The sequence below is a fragment of the Macaca nemestrina genome, chromosome 6 (assembly GCF_043159975.1).
Source record: "Macaca nemestrina isolate mMacNem1 chromosome 6, mMacNem.hap1, whole genome shotgun sequence".
In the NCBI taxonomy this organism is placed as follows: Eukaryota; Metazoa; Chordata; class Mammalia; order Primates; family Cercopithecidae; genus Macaca; species Macaca nemestrina.
This window is the reverse complement of record NC_092130.1, coordinates 144111694-144131216: the sequence shown is the minus strand read 5'-3', so window position 1 is coordinate 144131216 and position 19523 is coordinate 144111694. Positions and strand designations below refer to the sequence as shown.

Sequence of the window (19523 nt, the reverse complement as noted above, 5' to 3'; positions counted from 1 at the left end):
TGGTTGAACAAAAGTGACCTGTACAGATTCAGAGCCGTTTTATAAGGAGTAAGCTCATGGTGGAATTGAATCAGACCAAGTGAATCACAACATACATCCTCTTAACATATCTAAGAATCCTTGCCACAATAATGAAAATTTTCCAGGTTTCACAGGAGTAAAGTACTTTTCAGTAGTTGAATGATTAAAATTTTGTATTTAACAGCATTTTATATATAGTGGAAAAAAATGGTAAGATGTTTCCCAATCTTAATTACTTGTGTGCAAATACTTTCATACATTTTTTGTTATAAATAATCATAGGATTCAGTTTAAATAAAAATATATCATTTCTTTGAAATTAAGATATTTGTTATTGTATTTGCTAAATTTTCATTTTAATGTCTTAAGATAAATTGGATTGAGGTTAATAGTATACAAACTCTTGAGTATTTTGTAATCCTTTAAAAGTCAGCCCTCTAAGTTATGCTAATGTTTTTCTGAAGACACTGCATAAAAGAGTGAGCCATAGATATCTTAAATCTTCAGATACCAGAGACCTATGTCGTTGTACATCTTGAGTATGATTAAGCTACCATTTTAGTTACTTTTACAAAGCATATTTCATCAAAAATATAGAAATCTTAGGTTATACTGTTTGAATTTCTAGATTCTTATAAAAGTTTAAGGGATAAGTATAAATTGATAAAGCATCTTATTCATGAGATATCAATTGGTTTGCCCTATGACAAAACATAAAGATGATTTTTGAATGGCGGAAGATTCTAAAAGAGGATTCGATAAACATAAATTTAGTATTCTGATTTCTTTTTTAAGGTATTGATGTAGAAAGCTTCCTATAAATTCTTACCATGTTAGTTTTAGCTGGTGGAAACAATCTAATGATAATATACTTTAGAATTGTTACGGTGGTGGTTTACAAATGGAGCATGTGTGGTGGTAGATTTGACTGGATAACTGAAGGAGCAGAAGGACTTAGTTTTACAAAATATAACTAACAAATATCTTAATTAAATTGCAGTTACATTTGATTAGATTTTAAACTGGCAAGAACTGCTACTTCCCACTTTAAAAAGAAAACTGGAACTTTGCTATATAAAAGAAGCATTACCATTAGGAAAAAAAATCGCAACTTGGTTCTCTTAACAATAAGGAGCCATTTTTCAGTTGTCAGTTTGACTTTTAATCTTGTGATACCATCTTCCTTATATTCACATTAGTGAATATTACAAGAGAATCTAGAGATTGTCTTATTAAAATAACTAAGAGTGATTTTTAAAACATACTCAAGCTCAGCAAATAAACAAAAGGAAGCCAAACCTCAAGGTACTATAATGTAACCATTCCCAAGACCTAACTGGAGATTTAATTTACAGAAAATGACCTAGCACCCTCATAAGTCAGAAATGGAATCATACACAGAAATATATAGATGTTAAAAATACCTTCACATTTTATTGCAATGGTGAATTTGTGTTTGTGTGTGTGTGTTTACATTTAATAATACTGTAAATTATTTCTTTCCGAGACCAGAATAGACCCCTAGAACATTATAACTTTATGTTGAAGAGTAGGAACAGTTTTCTTCAGTGGAAGTTGCTTAAGACAGGATTCTAATTTATACCTGTTGCTTCTTGATTTTAAATTTTCTATTCCTTTGATATCTATTGCTTCCTTATTTTAAATTTACTTCTATCTAACATTGTGGTTAGCTTTTAAACTCCTTTCACTCTTTTAACACTTTAAAGAATTTGAATTATTGATTAAAGTTAAATGACAGATTACTAAATTCATTTTTTAAACTCATTTTTTTCCAATGGCATGGTATCTATTTTATTTCTTTTTTTCCATACTTATCTTAGATACAGTAAAAGCTTATATTTCCTGTTTGGTATGTTGGCAGATTTGGAGCTCTTTATAGTTTTTCGCTAACAGTTAAAATTAACCTGAGTGAGACTATGATTTATAACTGGTTGTTTTATTCTTAGGGAAAGAATCTGATTTATCTTTAACATCTATGAACATAAATATATGTTTGTATTTGGTACATTATAAGTTCTCTTCATTTTATATTCTTACACTTATTTATATCCTTAAAGAGTATGCAGTTAAATTCTTTTTACTGTATTTATTGAAATCTCTCAAGCATATTTCTTCAAACCTTGGTTTTCAAAGTATTGTGTCATTCATGCTTACTATTTTATGTATGCATATGTGCATTTGCATTTACTCCATTTTTAAAACATAACCTTAAAAAAGATAAAAAACATCCATAGGGTTTTTAATAAGAATACATGTCTATTACTGATATCAAATATTTATCTTTAAATTTCAGATAAGCCTTTGAAAAAAAGAAAACAAGATTCTTACCCACAGGAGGCTGGGGGTGCTACAGGAGGTAATAGACCAGCTTCTCAGGAGACGGGTTCTACGGGAAATGGGTCAAGGCCAGCATTAATGGTTAGCATTGATCTTCATCAGGCAGGAAGAGTGGACTCTCAGGCTTCTGTAACTCAGGATTCAGACTCCATAAAAAAGCCTGAAGAAATCAAACAATGTAATGATGCACCTATTTCTGTTCTTCAGGAAGATGTTATTGGAAGTCTTAAATCTACACCAGAAAACCATCCTGAGACACCTAAAAAAAAGTCTGATCCTGAGCTTTCAAAGAGTGAAATGAAACAAAGTGAAAGTAGATTGTCAGAATCTAAACCAAATGAAAACCGATTGGTGGAGACAAAATCAACTGAAAATAAGTTAGAAACTAAACTTGAGACCCAAACAGAAGAACTGAAACAGAATGAGAGCAGAACAACTGAATGCAAACAAAACGAGAGCACCGTAGTTGAGCCTAAACAAAATGAAAATAGACTGTCTGACACAAAACCAAATGACAACAAACAAAATAATGGCAGATCAGAAACAACAAAATCAAGGCCTGAAACCCCAAAGCAAAAGGGTGAAAGCCGGCCTGAGACTCCAAAACAAAAGAGTGAAGGGCGTCCTGAAACCCCAAAACAGAAGAGTGATGGAAGGCCTGAAACTCCAAAGCAAAAAGGTGAAAGCCGCCCTGAAACTCCAAAGCAAAAAAATGAAGGGCGACCTGAAACACCAAAACACAGGCATGACAATAGGAGGGATTCTGGAAAGCCATCTACGGAGAAAAAACCTGAAGTGTCTAAACATAAACAAGATACTAAATCTGACTCACCTCGGTTAAAATCAGAACGAGCTGAAGCCTTAAAGCAGAGACCTGATGGGCGATCTATTTCTGAGTCACTAAGACGTGACCATGATAATAAACAAAAATCAGATGACAGGGGTGAATCAGAGCGACATCGAGGAGATCAGTCTAGGGTTCGAAGACCAGAAACATTGAGATCCTCTAGTAGAAATGAACATGGCATTAAATCTGATAGTTCAAAAACTGATAAACTAGAACGAAAACACAGGCATGAATCAGGGGACTCAAGGGAAAGACCATCTTCTGGGGAACAAAAATCAAGACCTGACAGTCCTCGTGTTAAACAAGGAGATTCTAATAAATCAAGATCTGATAAACCTGGTTTTAAATCACCAAATAGTAAAGATGACAAAAGGACAGAGGGTAACAAGAGTAAAGTAGACACTAATAAAGCACACCCTGACAATAAGGCAGAATTTCCAAGTTATTTGTTGGGGGGCAGGTCTGGTGCATTGAAAAATTTTGTCATTCCGAAAATCAAGAGGGATAAAGATGGCAATGTTACTCAGGAAACAAAGAAAATGGAAATGAAAGGAGAGCAGAAAGACAAAGTAGAAAAAATAGGATTAGTTGAAGATCTAAATAAAGGAGCTAAGCCTGTAGTTGTTCTACAAAAGCTGTCTTTGGATGATGTTCAGAAACTTATTAAAGATAGAGAGGACAAATCAAGAAGTTCCCTTAAACCTATCAAGAATAAACCATCAAAGTCAAATAAAGGTAAGAATACTGATGTCATTTATAATATAATCGATTTTAAGTGCTAAGGTTACTAAGTATTAAAAAGGAAATTTACAAAAATTAGAAAGCTACTACCTGAAAATATAACATCTATGTCAAACAACAGTAAATTTTTTTCAGAAGTATAGATAAAGGTTTCCAATGAATTTTTTTTTTCCCCACAGTTTTTTTCTTCCCACCCACTACTCAAGGTAGTTATGAATCTTACTGCTATTTGGTTACACAGAGATAAGTTATTTGGCTGTTTAATTATTTCTTATATTCGTTATTTCTTATGTTAATCAAGTGAATGTTGTATTAAAATAGCTGTCTTTAAAAACTCTCTATAGTCTTACAATACTATATTCTTACAGACCTGTGTTTGAGCTAATTATCGATGAATAGTTTGTATAGTTTAGAAAGTTGTATAAAAGGTTATTTTTCATTTTGTTGGGGAGGTGGTTAGTTAAATATGTTTTATATTTTTAAAACATATCTTTTTGTCCTTGTTTATGCAAAGGTAATAGGGAACGGTACTTACTTTTTAAATTTGGTTAAATTCTAAGTTTGTGGGAGGCAGGGGGACTGGTGTTATTTTTGCATGGTTTCTGAGTTAAATTCTCTGGTTACTTGAGTAAGATTATTTCCAAAGGGATAAGAATGTCTTAAGTGCCAAAAAATAATGACCATTTGTGCAGAAGATATACTTTTGTATCCGTTTGTACACAAGTATTTAAAATAACTTTTTTTATTTTTAAATAGAGATGAGGTCTTCTTGCTTTGTTGACCAGGCTGCTTTCGAACTCCTGGCCTCAAGCGATCCTTTTGTCTCAGCCTCCCAAAGTGCTGGGATTACAGGCGTGAGCCACCATGTCCATGCAGTCTAAATATATTGAGGTGTAGTGAAGGCGATAGAACTGAGAGTTTATTTGATTTTGAGTTTTCCTTCTGTGAAAGAGAATTATTAAGAATTTAGATTTAAACTTATATGTAACCAAGTATATGAAATCTAGAATTGCATTGGCTGAGATGGTAGCCATTACCTTTTTTGGCTATTTAAATTTAAATTAACTAAAATCGAAAGTTCATTTCATCAGTTGTCATACGTGGCTATTGGCTACCGTATTGGACAAAACAGAACATTTGCATCATCACAGAAAGTTGTATTGCATAGCACTGCGGTGCATTAGCAGATATGAAAAGTGTGTGGTTATTGTTTTCATAACATGCTGTTGTAACTTGTCTACCAAGAAAACTCTTTGAAAACATATTATAAAGAACTCTTTATTCAAAGAATGACTTGTGGCTAATCTGTTGTTATTCTTGCTTGGTCTTCGTCAGCATTCATTTCTTCACTGTTAATTTATTTGATTTTGTCTTACAAAAATGAAAAAATATTGCCTTCTGAGTTACTAATATTTGTGTTCTTTGAGTGAAGCTTTTAATTTTTAGATTATAGCAATTAGACCAAAAATCAATTAAGACATCAGCCTCAATAAGTAGCCTTTTTTATTTAACTGGAATGTGTCTTTTCAGAGTTACTTGTTAATATGAAAGAGGTTGTAGAATGCGGGAGTTAACACTAGATTTGTTTTCTTTTAGGTAAAGATTTTCTTTAAAAATTTTTAGCGAAAGTTTGGGAGTAGCTTATATTTATAAACTAAAGAGTATGGCTATACAATTTTAGAAGAGTCAGGTGAAAGATGGAAAGTGGTACCCTCTTGTTCCTTTGATCTGGACCATCTTTCTCTCCCTCCCCTCTCAGCTTACCCTAGCCTTGCTTTCTAAACTCTGTTCTAACAAAGAGTCTTTTACAACTCCTTAAAGAACATCCAGAAGTGAATATAGCTTTTAGTTAGTAATTGCTGTATTATTTCACCTGGTTTTTTCACATGCAGTAATATGGCCTATGAATAAGTTTTTAGCACCAAAATGCATTTCTGATAGTATACTTTTAATGCAGATGTATATACCTGATATGGTCATGTTAGTATGTAAGTAAGCTATCTGGGTGTCTGAGTGATGTGTATGTATGTGTACATGTGCATGTTTATGTATATATACACATATATTAATGTAACTGCAATTACAATAACAGTCCTTTTCATCAAAAAATACTGTGTCAGTGCTTAAATTCATTTCAGGATGCCGTGTAGCTATCTTTTGGATTAATTTATTTATGTCTTAGGATCCGTATCTTTTTTTTTTTTTTTAGTAATGTTCTAATTTTGGTTTTATTTTAGATTTTTGCTACTCAGTTTAAATAGCAGAGTTGGTTAATTGTGGATTTTTTTAATTGCATGTACATGAAGCACAGTTGTAGATTACTTACCCTTTGTAGTACATATTGGGGTTTTCTTTGGAGATTCACAGAAAATCACATTTTGATGTGTTGATGATTTTCTGAGTAAAGGAATTAGTCTGAATATTGCTGGGATACTTTTATGGTTGGTTCCTAGGGCCAAAATTGAAAAGCCATAAATTTCCATCTTTTAAATATTTTACCAGTTGTTCATATAGAAAATATTCTTTAGGATATATTTTAAGCTGATAAATTTTGAGTGTGTGATAGAGGTACAGATTTATTACTCCTATTTTAGATTACTTATTTTTGTCTTTTGTATGAGCATGTTAAATGTAAAGTGGCATTGTTACATTTGATTTGATTTCTGTGGCAATATGTCTATATCCCTGGTACCTAACAAAATACTTCATACATAATAAAATTATACTTAATGGCTATTGAATGGAGACGATGTTGTCACCATTTTCAGGAAAAGCTTTTGTGTACAGATTAAAATTAGATAGTCATCTTTTATGTTCCCATCAATACACCCTAGCTCAAGAGCTACTTATTTGTCGAATCCTGCTTCCTAAATATTGTAGTAACTTTCTTCACCCTGTCAACTACCTAGATTTTTTGTTAAGATCCAAAGAAAACCTGCTTATAGTATTATGTGTTTAGTTTTTCTATCACACTTATTTTGATCTACAGCAGTTACAACATGGGATTAATATTATTCCCATTCTTATCTTGCTTTGTCAACTTCCCTATCTTTCCATCACTTTGTTTATTCCTTGTGTGGGAGGGGTGGAGGGGGCAGTCAGGCAACATAACCCTTTGTAGAATTCTTTTTAAGTTCTTCAAATATCTTCTACTAAAATATACTTCGATCGTATGTTACATGCCAAAAAATATTTTATTGTTAAAAATTTTATTAGAATATTACCTTAATGTATAGTGTCTCTAAATTAAAATAATAAAGTTATGAGATCCTTTAAGATTGGCATAATCTCCCAGCATTTTGGGAGGCCAAGGTAGGTGGATCATTTGAGGTCAGGAGTTAAGACCAGCCTGGCCAACATGGTGAAACCCCACCTCTACTAAAAATACAAAAATTAGTTGGGCACGGTGGCAGGCACTTGGTAGTTCCAGCTACTCAGGAGGCTGAAGCAGGAGAATCGCTTCAAACCAGGAGGAGGAGGTTATAGTGAGCTGAGATTGTGCCACTGCACTCCAGCCTGGGTGACAGAGCAAGACTCTTATCTCAAAAAAAAAAAGAAGATTGGCATAATCATCAACTAACATGTGCCTTCAGTGTTATTAACAGCTTAGTATCAGTAATTACAAACATTTGATTTTGTTTTGGGTTTGTTTTTTTTTTTTAATTCCAGAGTGTCTCAAAATAGCTTTATGTCTAAGGAAACCATTTTTCCTTCGCTCTCCCCCTTCTTCTTTCCAACTAGTATATCATTCTCCATTATGTGGACTCAGTGCTTTCGAGAAATATCCGTATTATTTGTTATTTGACATCATCCTTTAAACTGAAGAGTAAAGCAGTTTCTGAAAGTAGTCTTCACTGGGAATGTATCTGTCGGCTTTAATAGTCAATAGTGATTAGCCTATATTGCTCACTTGATGAGCTAATGATTGTAGGCCTTACTAGCGACAGTTATGTCACTTCACTTATCTACTGTTACAGTTACACTACTAAATGCTGATCACTGTCATCAGCTGGTTGCCTTTTACTTAGCACTGAACCAGTCTAGTTAGATTGTGTTTAGGATCCTCAGCTTCTGCAAGTTTTAAAGTATTGTTTCTGAGAGTGAATTTATAGCATAGTTTATTCATTCCTAAATTGAGGATTTTCAGTGTGTTTTCTTCAAGGTAGATTGTAATATTGAATAATATTTAATGATGCTGCAGTGGGAATTTATTTTGCTTCATTTGCACAGTTTTATAAAATACCTTTCTAAAAAACTCGAATTTTCAGTTTTTATAAAGACATTCATATCAGTGATATCTTTAGGAAATGTTTAGAGAAAGTTTATTACAGAAGTTGGCATAATCCATATCTAGCTCTTGTGACTTTAGAGCAGTATTTTGAAAATTTGTACTCATGATTTCCAGTTGTAGAAATTTTTGTTCCAAATTATGCTTAATAGATTGTTCATACAAATATTGCTTAAAAGAAATGCGTTACGTAGAAACCTTTTTATAAAAATTAAAGTTTGCTGGAGCTGTTCTCTCTCCTTTCCATTCCATCTCTTAAGCCAGCCCAAAAACGTAGTTTCTATAGGGTTCTTGTATCTGTAGAAATAGGTGTATAATTGACAGCTAAGGAGCTAGCAAATACTAATTCTGAAAGAACCTGTGTCTGTTTATGAAGAAATTATCTTTGACATACTGAATTCCCTCTTATATCCTTAAAAAAAATTAATAAAACCCTTCTTTACAAGGGCCTGATGCGAAATTAAAGAGTATGAATACCTACTAAAGAGTATAATACCAATAAAATGGGTTTTTTAATATGGATCTCTCTGTCTTGCCTATAAAAATATTAGCATTTTCTGGCTTCTGATGTGTCAATTTTTAAAAATTCTCCTTTAAACTTATTATAAATTATAGTACAAAGAGAACTGATATCAAAACCTTGAATAAGTCTTAACCTTTCAAAGCTTGATTCATTCACTTTTAAAATAAAGAAACCAATTTCCCTCCTGCTTTATACAGTTATAAAAACCAAAATGAATGTTGTTATAGTAAAAGCTAATCGGTCTGTTTTTTTATATAAAGGAATGTACAGTCATTCAGTTTCTAATTGAATTGAATTTATCTAAATGAAGAAAGCAATTTTTAAAAACAAATCTTTTTATGTATCTGCACTTTATATTCAGTGTAGATTTAAAGATATTACTGCCACAATTTATTTTTCTCACCGTGTATACATATCAAGGAAAGAATCATTTGATCCCTGCCCCCTACTTTTCAGTAATGAGTAGTAAGTTGTTACTTACATAATGAGTAGTAAATTGTCATTTATATGCAGTATTGAAATTTTTTTTTTTTTTTTGCCCCCGCTTACTTCTAATTGAAGTTGAAGATCCATTTGGTGCTTCTGTATTATATGGGTAGATTAATGGAAGAATTGTCACTGAACTGTTACATTGTGCCTGCCCAAGATTTTTTTTTGTTTGTTTTTTAGGATTTATAATATTTGGAGGTTTATGTAAGGCTCTTAGTTATTTTTCTGAACATGACTTGTTTCCATTGACCAAAGCTTCAGCCCCAAAGATTTTATTAGTTTAGGTGATGTGTTTCTATCTCAGAGTTGTTTTCCTGTTTTAAAAAGAAAACAAAACACTTTGTTATCAAATCAATGTTTGGGACTTTAAATCTTTTGATGATTTCTAGTTTTAATAATCTGGCAAGTGCTGATTTGTGTGATTTATAATAGAAATCAAAGATTACTTAAATGTAGCTTATCTAGGAGTAAATGTATTCTTTAGCCATATTAGAGCCAGAGTATAGAGTGCATTGTATTTAATGGAACATATGTACAGAAGCTGAAAACTTGGTATCTCACAAAATTGTGACTAAATGACATTATTCATCAAGCCAATAACATAAAGTTTTATGGGAATTCAGACATCTGATTTAAAGAATAAAGCAGGACAAAAGAAATTAGGGGAGAGACAATCATAAAGCACTAGTAGTCTGAAGTTTTTAGGAACAAATAACTTGGCAAGCAACAATAATCCCTAAAATCATCAATCCCTAAAATACATCATCGTATGTTAAGAGATAGCAAGACTCTATGTTTGTATTTAATGGATTATTAACTAATTCAGGGGAAATAACATAACCAAGTATGTCATACAGATAATTTTAAGTACTTGCTATTTATTCATTTTTTTTAAACTGAGTTATCCAAATCAGGATCCTTTTGTTTTTTTAAAGACAGAGTCTCATTCTCTTGCCCAGGCTGGAGTGCAGTGGTGCTAATATAGCTCACTGCAGCCTAGGACTCCTGAGTTCAAACAATCCTCCCATCTCAGCCTCCAAATGGCTGGGTTATCCAGATCCTTGATGTCATATTAAAGATCCCAGGCCTGAATATGGGAAAGTCATGCATTTTATTTGTTATCTTTGTAATCAAGGGACCTGGCAGAGTCCATTTATAAAGTGCTTCATGAAATGGAAGAAAGGATGTGGTTAATTCAGAAAATGTGTGAAACCTGTGGAATAGACAATTCTGTTCAAAATGAAACAGGGTTCACTTTTGGAGGATGATACATGTAGAGACATTGATTCCTGGATTTTTTTTCTTTAAAGTTGGGTCATCTTCAGAAATAAAACTTTTGACCTTTGAATTATGTTGTTTAAACTTTCAAAGTTTTATAGAAGTTAAAATGATCTGGAGAATACTAGAGGTCTTAATAGTATTCTCGTTAATGTAAGGAATAAGAAAGGGTAAACTACTGTTAATGTTGATACTTGCTTTATCGGATATAAGGCACAGGTTGTCTGTGTTTGGCTATTGTGAGGAATTTTTTTAAAAAGAAAAAGAGCAGAGTCCTTGCTCTGGGAACATAATAATCCATTGCAGAGAGAGCACAAGAACTAGTACATATTTTAACCTTTGATTATTGTGTGTTTATCTGCAGGAAAATATTCTGGTATATTAGTATCAAGTCAGTATGTCTGTGATGTGAACGTAATCTAAGCAGAACAATCACTTAGGTAACATTTGCTTTAAAAAAAAAAAAAATTCCGTGATGGATGAAAGGTCAAATACTTTGGGTTATCTGTATTTATAAAACCATAAAGATCATAATGTTTCAAATACTGCAAAAAAAAAAAATTCCATTCTTAAAAATTTTGGAAATGTACTCATTTGTCTCTCAAATATAGCAACTCAGGAACTATCCAGCAAGTATATCTGTAAGTGAACATGAGAAATTGTGAACCACAGAGTTAGGCAATCAAGAAGCATCTATTGACCATCCATATATGTACTTAATATTATGTAGGTCATGTGGAAAAGAGAAGATGTATACTCTAAAACATGATGTTCCATCAAAAAGACACATACTGAAGTAGAGATATTCAAAGACTTTTAAATGAGTTGCAAAATGTGTTCAGTTTGGGGCTGAAGATACGCAATGCAAAGCTAAAGTTGACTTCTTTTACTTCTACCAGTATTCTAAAAAAAAAAAAAAAATGACCCTCACTGATAAAACTTAACTAGTTAAATTAAGAAAGCCAATACAGAGAAATATTACCTGATTTCAAAATGACACAGAAGTTAAACTCAACATTAGTTAGAATTCTTAGCAATTGAAGTCTGGGATATTACCAGTCATGAGTATTGCATGTTTGTTGGGTAAAATTATTGCTGTGCATGTCCTTAGAAGAACAGAAGCCTGAAAGTTACTGAAATAACTCCTTTGTGATACTGAATAAAAGTTTTGAAAGAATTAAAAGGTTATTCTTCCATTAAGATTAATGTTTTATATCTCCATCTTGAGTTATTTGATTGTATTGTCTTAATCTTCTTGATAGCTATTTACTTTTCTGTCATAATTAATTTTTATTCTTTACATAAGCGCTATTATCATATGCATGTTATAAAGGATAGTATTAATGTTGATTGTAAGTTACTAATATTTCCTGCTGTAAACCACAAAGGTACTCTTTGCTCCCAATTCATAAAATTTATCAGGTAAGATTTTTCTTTTTATACTTCCACTCAAAGTAAGTAAAGGAAGCTAAAATTGCCATCTTTAGTAATCATTAAGGACAAATAATCCTGAATAAGTAGCTTTTTCTACTTCTACTTTATTTTTTAAACTGTCAGGAAGATAGTCACAGTTTATTTCTTTGTAAGAACTATTTGTGTGTGTTTGTGTGTATGTGTGTAGGATTAAGTAGTATAATGGCTCTTATTGTCTTATTTTTTATTGTCTTGACTCTTTCGTGGGAAGATATGAACTTGAATTTTCTAAAAGTACTTGAAATGTACTTTTCAGTTACAGACATTTATATTTTAAAATATTTGTCATCTATTTATCCTATGTTACATGTTTCTCTTGTCTTCAGTTAAATTGTATATATTGATTTGTCTGTTTGAAGAAGTTCTCCATAATGCTAAAGGCATTACCATGCCTTCAAATAGACAGTGATAGGTAAAAGCATATGTAAAGCTCTTGTCTCAGCCACCATACACAACTGCCAAGATCATAGAAAAGGAGGAGGAGTGGTAAGTGTCTTCCAGCACTTCTCACTTGTATTGAGGGGTAACATTAGATTCAAACTACTGCAGACCTACAGAAAACAAAATTTATGTATTACCAAGAATGTGAAGTGTACCGCTTACCGCAAATCCGTTTGCAAATGTCAGTGAATCTCTAGTTTCAGAAAGTTTCAAGTCAATGCAGACAAATTGAAGGCATTATATCAAAAATTTATTATATAATTACCCTTCGTTTTTATGGTGGTGTCATGTTTTTAAAGTTGTTACATAATTATATGTATATATGTACACATACATATATATTAACTATATTGTCACTTTAGGGTTAAGAGTATTATAGTTGTGTTCTATTAAAATAAACAGGTGACTTAGAAAACATAAATACTAATATTTTTATTGTGCTAATTTAGTTAAAATTTTCCTTTTATCTTCAGATTTACATTTTTTTTTTTTTGTTTACCTTTCATTAATAGGTAGTATAGATCAATCAGTGTTAAAAGAATTACCCCCTGAACTCCTGGCAGAAATTGAGTCCACCATGCCACTTTGTGAACGTGTGAAAATGAACAAACGCAAGCGTAGCACAGTTAATGAAAAGCCAAAATATGCTGAAATCAGTTCAGATGAAGATAATGATAGTGATGAAGCTTTTGAATGTAAGTATCACAGAACTCTTTGTTATTATTTTAGAGTTTAAAAGCAGGTTGATGTGTTTTTCTCATTTATAATTTGGGGGTTTAGCAAGAGCACAGTCACCTTAATTCTTAATAACGCAGTATAGTAAGTTTTTTTCTCTACACTTTAAAAATGCGTGAAAGATGAGATCAGTTGGCACCAAGAAAAAATATTAAATGAGCTACAATTAAGTTTAAAACACAGGTAGGTATGTGTCTGTATGCATTCAGCAAACATATATTGAGCTCCTATTATATGCTAGACACTGAGAGTAAAAATACAAATAAGATATGGCCCCTGTCTTCAAAGAGCCTTCAGTCTAATGGGGGAAATATGTAAATAAATAATTGCAGTATGCTGATAAAAGTACAGTGATAACAGTTAATCCAGGGTGCTATGGGAACACATTGGATTGGCATCAAAATCAGAGTGGGGGCTCAGGGAATGCTTACTGGAAGAGGTGACACTTGAGTTGAGTCTTGAAGGACACGTAGGAGATAGCCAGATGAAGAAATATTTAAAACCATACTATCACTAAATTATGAATGGATTAGCCACATTGCAGATTATCTCTGTGGTTTGGACCTGGCTTCTCCTTTTTGCCCAGCTGTGTCCTGGAATTCCTCCCTTGTTTCACTGTTTTCCAGAGCTGGCTTCTTCACTACACAGCTACCTCTCTACAACACTGTGATCACCTGTCTTTGCACTAGACTTGCTATACCTCGCCTGTCTTCCTACTGGTCCACTGAAAAAGTTCTTCTCTTTTATCCCTATCTTCCTTCTTCTGGAGCAAGAGAATTGAGCCTAGCCAAGAGGGGTCAGCAACCTTGTTTGACTTAAACGGCATTCAGTGGAAACAGACTATGGGAGATCTTCACTTGTGTGCCAACTGACTTAGTCATAATGACCAAAAGAAGTGGGAAGACCACCAGTGTTCTACCTTTTCCACCTAGTGTCCATAGATTGAGGTGTGACAAGCAAGGGCAGGAAGGACAGATGCATGCCGCCATTTTAAAATGTATATTGCTGATGGAAGCCCTTCACCTCCTCCAAAGTTTTTAATGTTAATTTACTGATTTTTTTTTAATTGTGAGCTCTTGAGCTATGAGCAGTAGACTATGAATACTGAACAAATCTGAAAAAGGTTTTAAAAGTGAAATAAAATATACAGCAAACTTAATCAACAGTTAATCATGTATAATTGTTATAATTTGTATTATGAAATGTATTGACACACAGTATATTAAAATGGCTAAAGTTAATTTTTTTTATTACGATCAGACATTTTGGTCATATGGGGATGTGGTTAGCTCTGGAAGGTGAGAAGATAAAAGAAACATGGGGCCCAGGAACTCACTCCCTTTAATATACATGCCTTACCACTCTGCCTCTTTCCCTCTAATAAACATATCACCCATATCTAGAATAGCCAAGAAGGAGGAGTCCCTGAATTCCAGTTTGATTTCAAATAACATTTCAAATCCAGTTGACGGATAGTGGCTGCCTCCATTACTCAATTGCAAAGATTTCTGAAGCTGTCTCACAGTTAAGTGGAAAGGATAACATAATCAGAAATCTCCATGAAATATAAAATAGTGGAGAGTAGAGCCACACATCCCTCATGTTTGTCACCAATGCAGCCACCATTCATTTCCCCTTGCTTTCTATCATGAAAGCTTTTGTCTCGTCTTATGGAGGCATGTACTTCGTTGTAAAGCCATGGATCCTGTTATATCTATGCCCAACTATATTGAAAGGTAATATTTATTTTAAAGAACCTGAGCTTCACCCACTGCTAGAAGAAAGGAAAGTTTCTCTAGATTTTTAAAGAGATGTCAAGAGTAGCTTCCTGTTTTTCTTCACTTATTTCTATACGAGTAACTATAGAAAAGTGGACACTGGAGCCACTGATTTGAGTGGTGAAAGAAGTCCAAATGGTTGTTCACATAAACAACCAATTGTTATACCACAACAGAAACAGTGTAGTGAAAATATAGCACAATACAAAATGTGAAACTATTATGAGACCATTAAGTTGCAAGCATTATGCTGCTTCGAGAAAGAGAGAGACTTTTTGAAACTTAACAGTTTAATCAAATTGTTTCTCAAAATCTAAAACCAAGGAAATAGTTTTGTTGAAGGTTAGGGGAAAATGTTGAAGGATAACTTTGAAAGTTGGGCTACACAGATTTGGATGGCCATAGCACAAATATAAGGTCACTGGGTACCTGGGGGAAATGGAGAGAGGGGCGATGTAAGAAACTCAAGAGGTACATAGGTGAAATTTGGAAAGAGAGGAGAGAGAACACCCAAATCATATTTTACATACCTCTCTTTTGAGTCCTTTCCCCTCCCCTGCTTATTCCAAGGTAATGAGAGAAATGGAGAAAGAATAAACTAGCCACAATGAGTTGGTATTCTGATAACCTCATTATAACACAATGTGTTATGGAAGTTGTTTTTTTTTTTAATGTCACCCCATTTTTATCCAAATTGTCTAAAATTTGATGAATGTGAACTAAAGATTTACAAGATCTGTGGATAGTTACCACCAATAAAGCATATTCTATGTAATTACAAACCACTATAAGATTTTTCAAGCATTTTCTACTCATAGGATTGAATGCTTGAAATGGATTTATGAAATTAATTAAAATGTACAAAGACTAAAGCAGGTCATATTTGAGGTTGTAAAATACTAATTTCTGGTGCGGTAACTCATGCCTGTAATCCCAACACTTTGGGAGGCCGAGGTGGGAGGATTGTTTGAGACCAGCCTGAGCAACATAGCAAGACCCCTTCTCTGCCTCTGTGAGAAAATAGTGCTTTCTGAAGTAGTTTGCTTATTAGTTGCCATCCCTAAGTACTGAAATTTAGGCATTTCAGTACTTGTGAAAAAAAATCTGAGGAATTCTATATAGAAATGACATGTTTCTCTCTCACAAATACATACACACAGCCTACTTCTATTAGTGTATGAAACAAGTTGTCACTAAAGGAATATACTAGAGCATACTGTAATCATAAAAGAGGAACAGTCCTATCACTCTTCACATACCTCATAACCAAATTCATACCTAATTATGAAGAAAATCCCAGATATTTATATCCATTTACATTTGTGGTTTATATGAACCTTTTTGCTCTCTAAGCCTGTGACCATAAAGAAGAGGAAACATAATGACCTTTTCCTGCCATGTTGTCCCTAGATTGGCTAGAAGAGTCCAGAACCAGAAACCAAACTAGATTCTTGAACAGGAATAGATAGGGTAGCATTTAAGAATAAGATTAGCCAGAGTGTAGACATTTATTACCCACACATGAAGACACTGGCACAAGCATAGAGCGCCTGGGCCAGAGGTTGGCATCCTTACATCTAAGCCAAGTAGGGGACTTAAGCAAAACATTTGTCTTAAGTATTTGTGTATTTATCATAGTTAGGGATTCAGAAAAGAGCAGTTGCTAGTCAAATAACAGACTGGAAAGTTTATCATTGTCAGCAGCAAGTGGTCACAACAACCACCAGTATATGATCTCAAGGTAGGACACATCACTTCTCTATGCTGGTTTTAACTTGGTGGTACCTACTACATCCTAGAACAGACATGGTAAATATTTGTCACTTATAGTGCCCCCCAGCTCTTACTGCAGACATTTCTAATCAGTCTTTCTTGCTGAACTATGATGCTTTCTCAGAGCTCAGAGTTATTTTCAACATAATATTCTAGGCAGCTATTGCCAGTTGATGAGAGTTGATGTGTCAGATGAAATCTGTTTGCCAGGTCTGCCTAAAGGCTCCTGTCAGTACGGGTGATTTTAGCAGAATGCTAAAATGATGGGGAAAAGATTGAAGGTAACATATATAATCATGCTTATGAAGCATACATAAGCTTAGAAACTTTTCTTGGGTTTAAGCAAGCCTTTTGTTGGAGAACTGAATTCATTATGTGAGTATTTACAACTGTACAGGTTTATTCTATCTCTGTAGGCTTGTCATGTTAGGTCACCAGGGCTTATGGAATTTATCACTGAGTTGTGGGTTTAACTTAGCTATTAATTGATGGTGTACATGGTTACCCATATTCTGTAACACTTTCTCAAATTTGACTTCTCCAAACCCTGCTCCCCATCAGTAATCTACGTGCTTTAAGGTGGTTCTGTTTTTCATCCAATTCCTAAACATAGTTTGTTTTACAGCCTCAATTAATCTTGAAGTTTAGGTATAACCCTTACTGACTTGCTGAATAAATGTCATTGAAATGAACACCATAGTTTAATTTTAAGAACCTTTCTATCTGTATTTATTAGGAATAAATACTGAGTTTGTGTAAAGATCTTAAAATCTGGGTAGATTGTGCTAAAATTAGTGATACTCTTTCTATATCATAACTTAAACTTCTGGGTAGACAAAATCACTCTGAATTTCCTAGACCCTATGGAATGAAGATTTTTTTCCCCATGTGGTTCATTTGTAAAGTACAAGTTTTAATCATCTTTTTAAATGAGGTAAATTATTTGTCATGGGGATTTGCTTCTAGCCTCTAGGAAACGACATAAAAAAGATGATGATAAAGCTTGGGAATATGAAGAGCGTGACAGAAGAAGCTCTGGGGATCATAGGAGAAGTGGCCACTCTCATGAAGGAAGAAGGAGTTCAGGTGGTGGTCGTTATCGAAACCGAAGTCCATCAGATTCTGACATGGAAGATTATTCTCCTCCTCCCAGCCTTAGTGAGGGTAATTCATCAGTGTCAACGGATTTCTTACATAAACCAATTTAAATTTAGGGCTTTAACTTTGAAGAATATTTTATATCTTTTTATGAGTTAATTAACAACTAATTTTCAATTAAGACAAAAATACTTAGTTTCTATGAGCAGTGATTATTGTTTAAGTCTTTAACATTCAGGAAAAAAACTAGAAACAAAAATGGAATTATTTTAAGTTGTCATTCCTGCATTTCAGTACTTCTTTTTGTTCATTTTAGTTGCTAGGAAAATGAAGAAAAAAGAAAAACAGAAGAAAAGGAAAGCATATGAACCAAAACTAACACCTGAAGGTAACACTTTAGTTTATTTAATTTGTCTTTATTCATATTCTTCAGCTTCACATGTCTACTTGGAATGTGAGAATAATGAATGTATTTTTCTCTCTTGCAGAAATGATGGACTCTTCAACTTTTAAGAGATTCACAGCCTCGATAGAGAATATTTTGGATAATTTGGAAGATATGGATTTTACTGCATTTGGTAAAATCAACTTAAAATACATTTACCCATACTCTAAGTGTCTAACTTTCTGTCAGTTACTCCAGAGGATACAGAGGCATGCTCTGTGCTATCAAGAAACGAAATCTAGTTGTGAAGTCAAATCTAGTCTGTTACCAAGAAATTAAAAACTTTAGTACGAATCTCAAGTATAAATTAATCAAGTCTGAATAGTATCTAAAGAATCCTGAATAAGTTAGAGTAATTAAGAAAGTCTTTATGCAGGTGAGGAGGCTTGAATAGACCCTGGATAATGGAGGTACTGATAGGAGCAAATATGCAGAAATAAGCATCTATTCTTCTGTTCATTTATTCTAATGACCAATATTTATTGAATACTTACTGTATGCCAGTAGTATGTTAAGTGCTAGAGATGCAAAATTAAGTAAAACCCGAACACCTGGCTTTAGGGAATACAGATTCTAATATGGAAACCAAAATAGTAAACCAATTAGAATACAGTAGGATTAATGTTATATTCATATATTACTTTTACAATGACATAAAGATTACATCTATAAATATTAAAATATGTTTATAAAAACACTGCTTACAATGTATAGAGCTATTCTTAACAATCTTATGCCACCTTCAGCTGGTAAAATAAGTTGTTTTGTGAGAATTACTTGCCTATCATTTTGTTTGCTGATTATTTAGAATGTCAGTTTCATCTTTTTTAAAACTTTGCAATTGTATGCTGAGAAATTGTCTTCTGTATCATTTAGGGTCCCAAAAGGACAAAGGGCACTCTCAAATTAGGATAATATGAGGAGGAGTTATTTACAAAGAGACCAGTTAAAAAGATGGAGGCAAAATAGTACCAGAACCCAAGGTTAACAGTCTTAAACCAAAAGAGTGAGGCTACAGAAAAGTCACCAGAACTCATTCTGCAAGAAAAAAAGTTGTAGAGTAGGCTGCCTTGAAAGAAGCAATACCTTTTGGTCAGGGGACAGAGCCAGCCTGAGGAGACCTTGTAAGCAAAGAGTAAGAGATACAAATACTTGACCTTACACTCTTTAATCTTCTAACAGGGCACCCTACTGGCCAAACCCAAACAAAAGCCAGAGGGCATGGGAGACTCTTG

The 19523-nt window shown here is 33.4% G+C and overlaps 1 protein-coding gene across 7 annotated transcripts in view; it reads left to right on the top strand.

Annotated features, from left to right (window-relative positions):
• Positions 1-19523, top strand: part of LOC105473083 (NIPBL cohesin loading factor) — a 214539-nt gene that overhangs the window by 134130 nt on the left and 60886 nt on the right. For all 7 annotated transcript variants that reach the window (XM_071099013.1, XM_011726708.3, XM_011726709.3 and 4 more), the window contains 5 exons: positions 2336-3961; positions 12972-13154; positions 17712-17909; positions 18160-18231; positions 18332-18421. In XM_071099013.1, the coding sequence (XP_070955114.1) occupies positions 2336-3961; positions 12972-13154; positions 17712-17909; positions 18160-18231; positions 18332-18421 (2169 nt within the window). The remainder of the gene's footprint in view (positions 1-2335; positions 3962-12971; positions 13155-17711; positions 17910-18159; positions 18232-18331; positions 18422-19523) is intronic.